The sequence below is a fragment of the Notamacropus eugenii genome, chromosome 3, assembly GCF_028372415.1.
Source record: "Notamacropus eugenii isolate mMacEug1 chromosome 3, mMacEug1.pri_v2, whole genome shotgun sequence".
NCBI lineage: Eukaryota > Metazoa > Chordata > Mammalia > Diprotodontia > Macropodidae > Notamacropus > Notamacropus eugenii.
The window spans coordinates 284,139,213-284,152,191 of NC_092874.1; the positions used below are offsets into that span (position 1 = coordinate 284,139,213).

A 12,979-nucleotide genomic window follows, 5' to 3' on the forward strand; every position below is an offset into this window, starting at 1 on the left:
GCACATTGTAATTATTTCATATAAACAAATCATAATATATGTATTATGTATAATATAGCATGTGTTATATAAATTTAAAAAACACTAACAATATATTGTTTCTGATATATTAATCATATTGTTGATTTATATTATATATTAGTATTCTCATCACAGGATTATCAATTTGAACTGGAAGGAAAATTCTGAGGTTACTCATTCCATAAATGATGACACTCAGGTTATACAGCCTTCCTAAGGTCACACAGGTGGTAACTGTCAGAGCAAAGACTTGTACCCAGGTCCAGATGGAGGGGGAATCCCATATAACTCTAATTCTTATTAGGAAAAAATCCAGCATTCTTTCAAGTCTGTGCATAGAAATTTGTAAGTACTCTATCCCGAATTCCTTATCCCATTGAAAAGAATCTGAATGCTCTCCTCCTAGCATCACCCAAAATCAACAGACAAACCAACGTGGGGAGGAAATATAAGGTAGTTTTCACTATGATATTTCCCTATGGACACCTTTCAGGTTTACTTAAAGAAGTACAAAATGTAGTGCTTGTCCAGGAGACCTTTAAATATTACTGAGTCAGTGAGAAGTACAGTTATCCTTTCCCCATCACAGGAGTTAGTGGAGCAACACCCCTGTGATCTGGAAAATCCGTGTAAAATCTTTTGGCCCTCTCTTTGTGCCAGAGACAAAGTCTGAGTTATTATGGTTTAAAAGATAAAATATGTTGATATTATATAATGCTATATACATATATTTTACTCATTTCTGAGTTTTAAATTTTTTGTGTGTTGTCTACTGGCCCACATGTTGAAAGTGGCTTCTACAAAACTCCCCCCAAATTCCCATTTAATTTCTTATGCCTATCCATGATATATTGAAACCATGATGGGGAAAGTCATGATGTGGAAGGAATAACTGTAAATGTAATCAGCGAAGCCATGTGGAAATAGGCGACAGTCATACCATTGAGCTGTAGAAGATACAGACTGCTCCTGTAACAATGATTGTGCCCCACAAATTAAGTCCCGTGGCTGTGGAAAAAAAGCAAAATGAAATGTATCCCCACGAAATCTGTACATTCCAGCTCCTCAAAAATGATATTCCTGACTTCTTCACAAAACAAATGCAAAAAAGAAAACTCAGACTGTCAGGTAAAGTGACTTGCCCACAAGGTCGGATAATTGGAAATATTTATCAGAGTTGGGATCTGAACAGTTTCTTTGACTCCGAGCTTTTACTGATGAACCACCTCCAAAATCCTACCCTGAAGTCCTATGATCCTAAGCATGAGATAGATTTTATCCTAATTCTCTAAAAGCCTATTATCTAAAACAGTAATTCAGTTATGCCCTCTCTATGATGATGAAATTGAAGTAAATGAACTCTAAGGTTTCTGCCTCCTCTACCAACCACATCACCCCACATAATCTCTTTTTTATGTCTGGAATCATCTAAGACTACAGACACAGAGCTGTCATTTGGCATCAAACCCTTCTGGTGACAACTCATGCATCCATACTTAGTACTCCAATCCCATCCTTTGGATAGAATCGAGGCAGAAATTCATCATGTTGTTACCTACGATCTCCAATTGGAGGGCAAATTCTAATCACCTTTCTTACGAAATAAAAGGCTACTAGAAAGCTTCCACTCCTTTGGAACATAGTTATATTTACATGAAGCACTAAAAATAGTTGCTAAAATGTATCATTCCCCTCTCCCACCAAGATCAATCTTTTTCTATAGCCAGGACTTAATGCCATGTGATCCAGGAACTGTATCGTCCCAGTACCTCAGACCAGCCTACAACTTAGCAAGAGGAAAAGGGTCCAAAAATTTCCTTCCTCCGTCTTCTGGAGTGTCATAATTTAGAATCCTGTAGTTCCAAGATACAAACAGATAGAAAAGTGATATAAGCTACAGTATAATATGGACAAGAGGACCAAGCCTAGAAAAATCATGTGAATGGAATATATAGTATTACACATAAAGCAAAGTGTCCAGATGGTGGATATTTGGGGGCATATCAGGTAAAGCAGGATATTTAGAAAGGATGTCTTAGACAAGTATGTTCTCTTTCCTTCTATTGCTTAATGAAGACATCACTGAATGGATGAGGTTACAGACACTGCTAGAATAAGAAGACGTTGCTAGAATAACAAACTGGGACAAGAAGATTGGAGAAGCAACTTGGGAAAAGGCTGAAAGGTCAAAGAAAAATAAGAATACTATAAATGCATATAAATAAGAATATTATAAATGCATATAAACAAATAGAATTCAGTAGAAAGGAGAATGAAAAACAAGACAAGAAAACTAACTCTATAATCTATAAAAATTCAGCATCTACAGAATGCCCAGTAAGATACGACCTTGTAGCCAGAATTATATATTCTATAGAATAATAGAATAAAGAAACTCACTATCTTTCATGGACTTAAAGATGACAGATTCCTATACCACAAATACAGAACCCAAAATATTCTGGAGAACTCAACAAAAAAAAAAAAATTCCCCTAGTTACATGTAAAAACAATTTTAACATCTCTTGGGCTTTTTTCCAAGTTTTGAGTTCCAAATTCTATCCTTCCCTCCCCACCTCCCTGAACCAGTAAACATTCTGACGTAGTTTATACATATGCAATCATGTAAAACATTTCCATATGAGCAGTTTTGTGGAAGAAATGAATTTAAAAAAAGAAAGTGGAAAATATTATGCTTTGGTCTGTATTCAGACCTCATCAGTTCTTTCTTTGGAGGTGGGGTAGCATTTTTTCATCATGAGTCCTTTGGGACTGTTTTGGATCATTGCGTTGCTGAGAATAGCTAAGTCATTCGCCATTGGTCGTCACAATATTGTGTGCATACACAATATTACAATGCATACAATGTTCTCCTGGTGCTACTCACTTCATTGGGTAAGACATTTTGAATGTGGGAGTATTTCACAAAGTCACCTAGTCCAACCTGTGCCTGATCAGGAATTCCCCCCTCCACAACACACCTGATAAGTAGTCTGCATGGGGGCTTCTTCGAGTAATCTATGATTAAATTATACACCATGGGATCATAGGGTCTAGAACGTGAAGATACATTAAAAATCTTCTGACCTAATTAATCCTTACTTTTATAAATGAGGAAGGTATTTCTTAAGCACTTACTGTTGCATGTCCCCTCTGGCAAGACTTCTTGATCTTACTCAACCTCTAGCCATTATAAGAGAGGAACTAGTAGCTTAACCTTTCTAAGGCTCAAGCTAGAAAGCACAGGTGTTCTTCTAGTAGCCTTTCTTAACCTCCCACCAAACCCTCTTAACCCCTAATTCAGTAATTTGGGGACTAGTGAGAATAGAGGCCATAGATCTCAACAAATCAAAGTTAATGTTCTTAGAATTAGGTTTAAACCTAAATTAAATCTTAATTTAATTTTGACTTTAAATTTAACTTTGAACTTAGAAACAAATAAGTAATTTACAAAGACTACTTCTAATGACTTTCTAATTCAGGAAAAGTGACATTAAGTCATTGTTGACACTTCCTGACCATGTTACAGGGCGTTCCAAACATTCCGTATAGAATGGTGTTTTAGATACACAAAGTTCCATTCTTTCGGTGATTCCACAGGATTTCTGAAACATCTGATGAATAGTATTATTGTCTATTATAAAAATCAGGAAATTTCAAGGTCATTTCTAGCATGATTCCAAGGTGCTCTATCAATATCAGGTGATGAACATCGCTGTATCTATTATTGAGATCAGCCCAGGGATCAAAGTTTTATTTCATTACTCAACCAAAAGCAGAATGGTAACTATTTAATCCTGTTCTGCTCTTTCCAATATGAAGTCCACTAGCCTGTTTTATTTCAGAATTTATTTTCATGAGATTGTTAAACATATAATCTTTTAGCTTCCTCTTCTGAAAAAATGGGAGTGAGGGTTGTGTATTAGATGACCTCTCAAGTCCCTTCCAGCTTAAAAATCTATTGCTCTAGAACCGAGGGCCAGTAAATTAACCTCTTTAAGCCTCAATTTACTCATCTGTAAAATGGGAAGATTGGACGACATATAAATCTATCATCCTATGACCTTGTAATCTCAAAGGACATTTTGCTGTCAGGTCAGTCATTTTGTTGCACCTTGAATTATCTCTTCCCTCTGGAAAGTCAGTCTCCTTCCCTGAACTTCACTTTTGGAAGTGCCCTCTCCCCCTCCGGCCCCTCCCTCTGGTTGACTGGTTCCTCCCAGTGCCCCCATTTTAACATTTTCATATGAATAATTTTGTGAAAGAAATGAACAAAAAAAAAGAAAGTGGAAAATAGTATGCTTTGGTCTGTATCCAGACACCATCAGTTCTTTCTCTGGAGGTGGGTATCATTTTTTCATCGTGAATCCTTTGGGATTCTTTTGGATCATTGTAGGCAGGACTCCAGTCTCTTCTCCAGGAATTTCTCTAGCATATTCTCACTCCAGGAGCCATTACATAGTGCCATAGTGTCAGGTCTGGAGTCAGGAATACTCATCTTCCTGGGTTCAAATCTGGCCTCAGATACTTACTGGCTGTGTGACCCTGGGCAAGTCACTTCACCCTGTTTGTCTCTGTTCCTTCATCTATAAAATGAGCTATAGCAGGAACAGCAAACCACTCATATCTTTGCCAAGAAAACCCCAAATGGGAACACAAAGAGTCAGATGTGACTGAACAACAAGAAAGGTCATTTCTAGTACCACATCTATGAGACTTTGATCTTTTTTCTGGGATCCTATGAACCCATGAAGGTCACCAAAAGCTCACCTCCCTCATGATGCTATCTCCCCAGACCCCCCCCCCCCCCACCAGAGATAACAGTTTACCTTGATTCATAGCAAGAGCAGGAGCATAAATGACAGCTCCCATGTACAGAATCTAGAAAAGACATGATCATGAAACAGAAACATATCAAATACAAAAGAACTTTTTAATGCAACCCACTTAACATTCAAATTCCCCAGTCCCTTTCTTCCTCTTATTTCACTTATTTTGGGCAGGGAGCAAAGAAACCTCTTTGTCTTCCCAATCCTGCATGTTCTCCTCTAGCATATCTGCTTCTATCTTCGGCCCAGCTGGGGTCCCTGCATAAACCCAATCATTCATCTGTGTGTATGCTGGATTCTTCTGTTCTTTCCTTTCTGACACTCAGTTCTCATTCTCATTCCAATGGAGCTCAGAGCACTGTTCTGGAGACCTGGGGTTCAAAACCCATTTCTGGTCACTAATTCTCTGAATATCAGCTTCCTCATCTGTAAAATGGGGGTGACAATAAAGAGGTCAGTGGAGACAATGGTGGCGATAAGAGTAATTCTTTAAAGTGAGAAACAACATGGGAAGCAGGAGAGTGTCACAGAGGACTGGCTTTGGAGGCTATGGTCCTGAGTTCAAATCCTGACTCCACCTAACTTTGGACAAGTTATTTAGCCTCCTTGAAACTCAGTTTCATCAACTGTGTTGTGAAAAGGTTGGACTACTCTTTGTGATGGCCAAAAACTGGAAAGCAAGAGGATGCCCATCAATTGGGGAATGGCTGAATAAATTGTGGTATATGAATGTAATGGAATACTATTGTGCTATAAGAAATGATGAACAAGAAGACTTCAGAGAGACCTGGAAAGACTTATGCGAACCGATGCTGAGCGAAAGGAGCAGAACCAGGAGAACTTTGTACACAGCAACAACCACAGTGTGCGAGGAGTTTTTCTGGTAGACTGAGTACTTCATTGCAATGCAAAGACTTAAAAAATTCCCAATGGTCTCTTAAGGCAAAATGCCTTCCACATCCACAGAAAGAACTATGGAATTGGATTGCAGAATGCAGCAGATCATTTTCTTTTGCATTATGTTTTGGTTTGTTTTACGATTTCTCCCATTCATTTTAATTCTTCTGTGCAACATGACTAAGGTGAAAATGTATTTGATAGGAATGTGCATGTAGAACCTATATAAAATTGTATGCTGACTCGAGGAGGGAGGGGGTAGGGAGGGGGAAAGGAGGGGTGAAAATATTTAAGTTATATGGAAGTGATTATAGAACACTGAAAACAAATAAAATAATAATGATAATAAGTAAAAAAAGAAAAGGTTGGGCTAGCAGACTTTTAAAGTCATTTGCAGCTCTAAAATTTAGGATTCTGTGATTTTCTGCTGTACAAAACAGAATCAGGAAGATGTTAAGTTCAAATTATGACTGACAGTATTAGTGGGAGCTAGTTATTTAACATGCCCATGTCTCTAATATGAAAATATATTTTGCATGATTTCACATATATAACTGATCTATTGCTTGCCTCCTCAATGGGTGTGGAAGGGATGGAGAGAGGGAAAGGGACTGAAGTTCAAAATTTTTTTTAAATGAATATTAAAACAAGTTTAAGAAAATAAATATTTACCAAAACAAAAAACCAAATAAACAAAAACATATCCATGCCTCAGGCAACAACTTGAACTCAAAGGACCTGGATTCAGATTCTAACACATTAATTAACTACTAGTGTGGCCTTGGGCAAGTTGCTGAACCTATCTGGAACTCAGTTTCCCAATCTGTAAAATGATGAGGGTTGAACTAGATGGTGTTCTATGTTCCTTCCAGCTCAAAATCTATAGTGACACTGTGATGCTTAAGGCTTATTTATGAAGCCACAGTGGCCATCTGGATCAGGAGCCTGTTCCCACAATGGGAGTTCCCTCTTCAGAAGATATCACATCCCTTACATGTTCACAGCCTTCCTATAGTCATCCTCCTATGTACAGTTACAGCCTAGCTGTCCCCCTGGGGGTAGTTAGGAGGAAGGGGCAGCTATGGGGTGCAGGAGTCAGGAGGACCTGAGTTCAAATCTCACCTCAGACACTTGACACTCACTAGCTGTGTGACCTTGGGCAAGTCACTTAACTCCAATTGCCTCAACCTGAGTCATCTCCAGTCATCCTGATGAGTATCTGGTCACTGGATTCAGATGGCTCTGGAGAAGTGAGGCTGGTGACCTGCACAGCCCTCCCTCACTCAAAACAAAGTCAAGCGCAAATCATGTCATCATTTCTCTGAAGGCATGGTCCTCCTCAGCAACCCAAAGGACAAGCACAAACACAAACACACACACACACACACACTTAGAAAGAAAATCATTTGCAGTCTTTAAAGTGTTACAGACATTTGGGAGTTCTTAGTATTTCCTGAGCATTTTCAATAAATCCATCAAATACCTCTGTCATCTGAATTACATTTATGGAGTTACTTTTTTTTAACTTAGGAAATTAAGGATAAAGAGCTATTGCCCAAAGTAATTGAACTCTACCACTTGTGCAGGTGAGAAATTCAGTTTATTCCTGTCATTTCAGGAAGCTAAGCTCTCAGGATCGCTTTGCTCAGGCCTTTTGCAAGGGCAAAAACTTCTCCATCCTCTTCCTGTTTCCAGCTCTCTTTTTAATCTGTCCATTTTTCACTTACACATTCTGCCACCTAGCAGTGTCTTGAAAAACAAAATGCCCCATTACTAGAAACAATTTGCCAAAACATTTTAGACAACCAAAGGGATGGGGGGGTCGGGGGGCGGGACATACACTGGAAAACCACTCACCGTTTGAATGATGAACAGAACCGTTCCACAGAGTCGGATGTGTTTGTTAAAACGAAGCTCTAGATACTTTCAAAGATCAAAATGGGGGTAGAATAGTTAGTATGTATGACCCACCCTATCCACACTATTTAATCTAATTACAAATCTAATTATAGATTTGGAGCTGGAAGGGACCCCAGAGATCATTAACTCTGTCATTTTAGAAATGAGGGAATTGAGGCTCTGAGAAATTAAGGGACTTGCCCAAGGTCACACAGTTAATAAGCGGCAAAACCAGGTTTTGATCGATTTGTCTCTTGAATTGTCCTTTGATCGATTCGTCTCTCCTCGTTTGATCTATTTGCCTTTCCTCTGGCTCGGTGCCAAATAGTTCCCCTAGGCATCATCACTATCTACCAACAGGCTCCATCGTAGGTTCAGTACTTAACATTCTCTCCGAGACTCATTCAAAGCTGTCTAAACGTGTAGAAATGATCAAGCAACCACTTGGAGAATGATCAAAATTCTCCAGCCAATTTTTTAAAAAATACTACTCTTTAATTCAACTTATTCCAACAAGCGTTTATTAACTAAGATTCTACTCTGTGCAAGGTTTTATACAAGATGCTGGGAGTGCAGAGATAAAAATGAAAACAGTCCCTTCGTTAAGGAACTTAACAGGGCAGTAAGGTGGCTTGAGCAACCGCCATGGAGTCGGGAGGACCTAAGTTGAAATCCGACCTCAGACACTTAACTAGCTGTGTGAGCCTGGCAAGTCCCTCACCCGTTCCAAAAGGAACTTAACATTCTGCAGTAGAATGCAATAATTACCAGTTTGTTTACTTGGAGAGGAGCCTGCAGAGATGCAAATGAAAGCCTCGGAATGCGGAGTCGAAGGCCTTAAGTTTGAATCAGGACTCTGCGCCCTTGCTATTTTGGTGACCTAGTCAAGTTACTTAACCTGTTCTGGAGCAGTTTCCTCGTGTGCACAATGAAGATGGTTGGACTCTGGGTCTCTGTTAAAGGGATACCCTCCAATACCACTTCCTGCCCTAAATCTAAAAACTCCCTTTGGTAAACTTTCTTCCCCACTTTCCTTAAACCCCGAAAGGCAGTGGGCAGCGATATCTCCTTACCTCGTAGGTGCTGGTAATCCCCAGTTTGTAAAAGACTGGAAGGAAGACTTCTGAGGTGATGACGACCACAATGACATAGGAGAATCCGTAGAGGGCGAATATGGCCCCGAAGCGGTAGATCTCGGAGGGGATGCCCAGGATTGTGATGGCGGACATGAAACTGGAGGTGAGGGACAGCGCCACGGGCAACGCCGTCATCCTCCGACCGCCCATCAGAAAGTCTTTCTGGGTCTGCTGGCCGCCGCGGTGGAAGGCGTAATAAATGCCTATGGCCGCGGAGATAAACAGCATCCCCGCGAACACCAAGTAATCCCACACCACGAAGGTCCTGGTTTCCTGCTGCGCGCTCATGGCTGCGCTGAGCAAGCTTTCTGCTCTCCAAGTAACTTCGAGGGGAGCTGCCTGCTTGGGGTGCTGCTTGGCCCGGGACGCTCCGGTTGTTCGTGTCAGGCAGGGCTGGCGTCCTGACCTCCCGCCTGCCGGTCCCTGTCAGCCTGATCTCTCCCAAGTATCTCCAACGTGGCCCAGGCTCCAGGGGCTCGGCGCGTTCGCCTCCACCCAGCCCCCGAGGGCTGAAGTTGGACCACGCGGGCTCTGCTTGGGGTTGGGATTCAGCTCCTGCTGAATCACAGAGGGGAGCTATCCTTTCTGAAAAGGGCCGGGGAGAGGAGAGAGGTGTGAGAGCTCAGAGGCTAGAGGAGACGGGGTAGGGAAGGACTCTGTAGGCTCCGTTGGGGCTGGCTTCTCCGGTTTTGCCCGTTTTGCCAGATGGTAATGGAGGTGATGGATGGGAGGACCCCGGAGATTTGAATGTCCAAAGCCAGGTTAGCAAGGTAAAGGGTCGAGTGTATTTGAACCCCGACCCAGCACAAAGTTTTGGCCACCCCTTTAGGCAAGGAGAATGCAAATGTTTAAAAGGGAGGGGTGGGGAGGGAACGCATGAAATATGGATGCAAGTCTTTTCGCTACAAGTCCTAGGCTTATGCAAAGACGAACACAGCTCAATGTTCCCAAATCCCGGCTCTTAACCCTACTTCAGGAATGCTACTTACCCTCAATTTGCAAAGCAAATCAATGAAGGAAACTTGTGTCCCTTAAATAATGTGCATCCCAAATTGAATTAACTATAAGGAATTCATTCTGGACATTGTGACTGAGAGTCTACTGGGTGTTTCTGAAACAGTGAGTTGGGAATATCCTGGTCAGACAAATTTAGGAAAGGGAGGTAGAGGGAATTTCACAAGTCTTGTGTACCAGGCTGGAAAAGAAATTTCTGTCCTGGAAAAACGGTGTTTTTTTACCAGCCTGGTATTCAACTAACAATCACAGGAATGTAATTTAGAACTATTATGAGATACCACTTCACCGCACTTTAACCCAAGATTGGGGGATGGGAAGGAGGGGAAGGAGGTAATAACAGATAAACCCAACACCGATAGGGTTTGAAGAAAAACAATTCCACTCATTCCTGACTCCTGGCAGTGTAGTCAGGTGCATTCTTTCTGGAAGACAATCTGGCCTATGAATTAAGGTCAAACCCAGTAATGATGGTCATGTCCTATGACCTCGAATTCCCCAGTTGGGGAATATTCCTCAAGAGAATTATGGTAACTGGCTTCTGTACTGTTTTGCTGGACTGTCTTTGCTTTGCACAATGCAGCACTTAATAACATCTTAATAAATGTTGTTTCATTCGTTCATATTATTCTTTTAAAATTGCAGAATCCTTTACATTGTTGACCTGAAAACTTGGTTAAAGAAAGGCAGCAGGCTAAATGCATACATTTTATGATTTAATTAATTAATTGATCAATTCCCCATAAAGAAAAGTTACATAATGCATTATGGAGCCAGAAATGTTCTGGCTACCCAGTGCAGAAATCTTCTGTATTATATACATTTTGCCATGAGAAAGGAACTCTCCTAATTGAGCAAATCATAAATTCAGTAAGACAGGACAATTAACAAAGTAATGTTGGTCAGGCCTTGGGATTCCAACCTGGGTAAACATATGTCTCGGAATCCCACCACTAGTAAGTGGCAGGCTTCCTGCCCTAAACAGATAACTGACATAGGAAAGGGTAAACAAAGTTCAATAGAAATTACGACCTAAGATGTCTGTGTTTTCTTTACCATTAACATGCCATAACATAGTATATGTCTGCAAATATTAAGATATGGAAAACGTCCCATTATTCAAGATAGTGTCTTAGGTTAAAGGTCACTTAAGGAATGTTAAGTCAGCCTTGGCAGGCTTTTGTTGACATAGGAAGAGGCATTCTCTGAGTTTCCTTCAGAGAGAACAAAGAGATTATTCCAAAATTTTATATTAAACATTATCAACATGCATCCTCTCATTTGACCCTGGCAACAACCTTATGGGATAGGTGAGCAGTCTAGATATTATCATCCCCATTCCACAGAAGATCATAGAATTTTAGGTGAATAATAATAACTGAAATTTATATAGCATGTTAAGGTTTGCAAAGTGCTTTACAAATATCTCATTTGATTATCACAGTAATGCTGGGAGGTAGGTACTATTATTAACCCCATTTTACAGATAAGAAAACTGAGGCAGAAAGAGGTTAAGTGACTTGCCTAGAGTTACACAAGTAGTAAATGTGACAGTTCAAAATCAGAATTTAAACTCAGGTCTTCTTAACTTCAGCTACAATACTCCATCCACTGCACGACCTAGCTGCCTCACTCTAGAGAAAGAGGTGGACTCAGATACTATGTACTTCAACACCCTCATTTTAGAAATGAGGGAACTAAGACCCAAGAAGGTAACGTAATTTATGCTTATAGATTTGGAGTTGAAATGAACCTGAGAGGCGATCATTTTCATTTTACTAGTAAGGAGATCTGAGGTCTAGGGTGGTAAAATCATGGGTCCAAGGTGACAGAAATAGTATTAGAGGTTGGCTTTGAACCCAAAACTTAACTCCAAAGCCAAAAATAATAATGTTTAGGTTTTCAAAGTGATAGCTGTATGTGTACATATAGGGAGAGGAGGAAGAGGAGGAGGTGGAAAAGAAGAAGAAGAAGAAGGAAAAGGAGATGGAGGAGAAGAAGAAGGAGGAGAAGAAAAGAAAAACAACAAAAAGGAGGAGGAGGAGAAAAAGGAGAAGAAAGAAGAGGAAGAGCAAGAAAAGAGGGAGAAGGGAAGTTTCATTTGATTCTCACAACAGTCCTGTGAAGTAGGTGCTATTATTATCCCTGTTTTACAGATGAGGAATCTGAGGCACAGAAAATTAAGTGACTTGCCCAATGTTACTCAACTAGTAAGTGTCTGAGGTTGGATTTGAACTGAGGTCTTTCTGACACCAAAGTCCAGCACTGGCATGTCCACAATGCCACATCACTTCACATAAATAACTTAAAAGAAAAAAAAGGTTGTTATATGGATAATTTTTTTCTATGGCTAGGATGTAAATGTAATAAATAGAAAAACAAAAATGAAACAATCTCACTACCCAACTACTCAATGTCCTGTTATTTTTGTTTCTGACCTTGATGCATTCCCATGGGAGAGGGATAGATCTGGAAAACCAATAAGGATGTTGTGAATCCACAAGTTGTTAAAGAAAAAGTCATTTTAATAATCCCTAGGATGGCATTCCCAGCCATTTATCTATCAAACGATAAACTTTTATTAAGCACCTACTATGTGTCAGGCACTGTTCCAATTGCTTGGGATACAAAAAGAGACAAAAGACAGTTCCTGCCCTCAAGGAGCTGACAGTCTAAGGGGGAAGACAACAAACAAAAAAATATACAAACAAGCTATATGCAGGATAAAATAGGAAATCATTAACAGATGGAAAGTATCAGAATCCCTATAGGTGATGGGATGTTAGTAGGGATTTACAGTAATCCAGGGAAATCAGTAGGTAGAGTGGAGGAGGGAAAGCATTCCAGGTATGAGAGACAGCAAGAGAAAATGTCCAGAGTCTGGAGAGGGAGTGTCTTGTTCATGTAACAGTAATGAGGTTACTGGATCAAAGAGTACATGGCAGGCACTAAGGTGTAAGGAGACTGGAGTCTTTCTCAATTTTAGATCTTGCAGTCAGATAGCTATTCCACTCATATCATCAGTACCAGGAACTAGATCTCTCTCTATTAACCTCACAAATGCAGCTAGTGATATCAAACTAAGACCAGTATGATCATCAGTGGTATCAATCTGTACCTCAACCATTACAAGTGTTTGTCTATGCATGTACACTTAATAAATGCTTTCTTCAAAAATATATT

General features: G+C 40.2%; 1 protein-coding gene across 1 annotated transcript in view; it reads right to left on the reverse strand.

The window, feature by feature from the left end:
* LOC140534552 (sodium-coupled monocarboxylate transporter 1-like) overlaps window positions 1-9,198 on the reverse strand; it is a 38,002-nt gene extending 28,804 nt beyond the window's left edge. Inside the window, exons 1-4 of the mRNA XM_072655699.1 lie at window positions 8,720-9,198; window positions 7,605-7,670; window positions 4,851-4,902; window positions 962-1,029 (exon numbers count right to left, since the gene is read on the reverse strand). Coding sequence (XP_072511800.1) covers window positions 962-1,029; window positions 4,851-4,902; window positions 7,605-7,670; window positions 8,720-9,070 — 537 coding nt within the window. The 5' untranslated portion in view covers window positions 9,071-9,198. The remainder of the gene's footprint in view (window positions 1-961; window positions 1,030-4,850; window positions 4,903-7,604; window positions 7,671-8,719) is intronic.
* Between the last annotated feature and the right edge of the window lie 3,781 nt (window positions 9,199-12,979).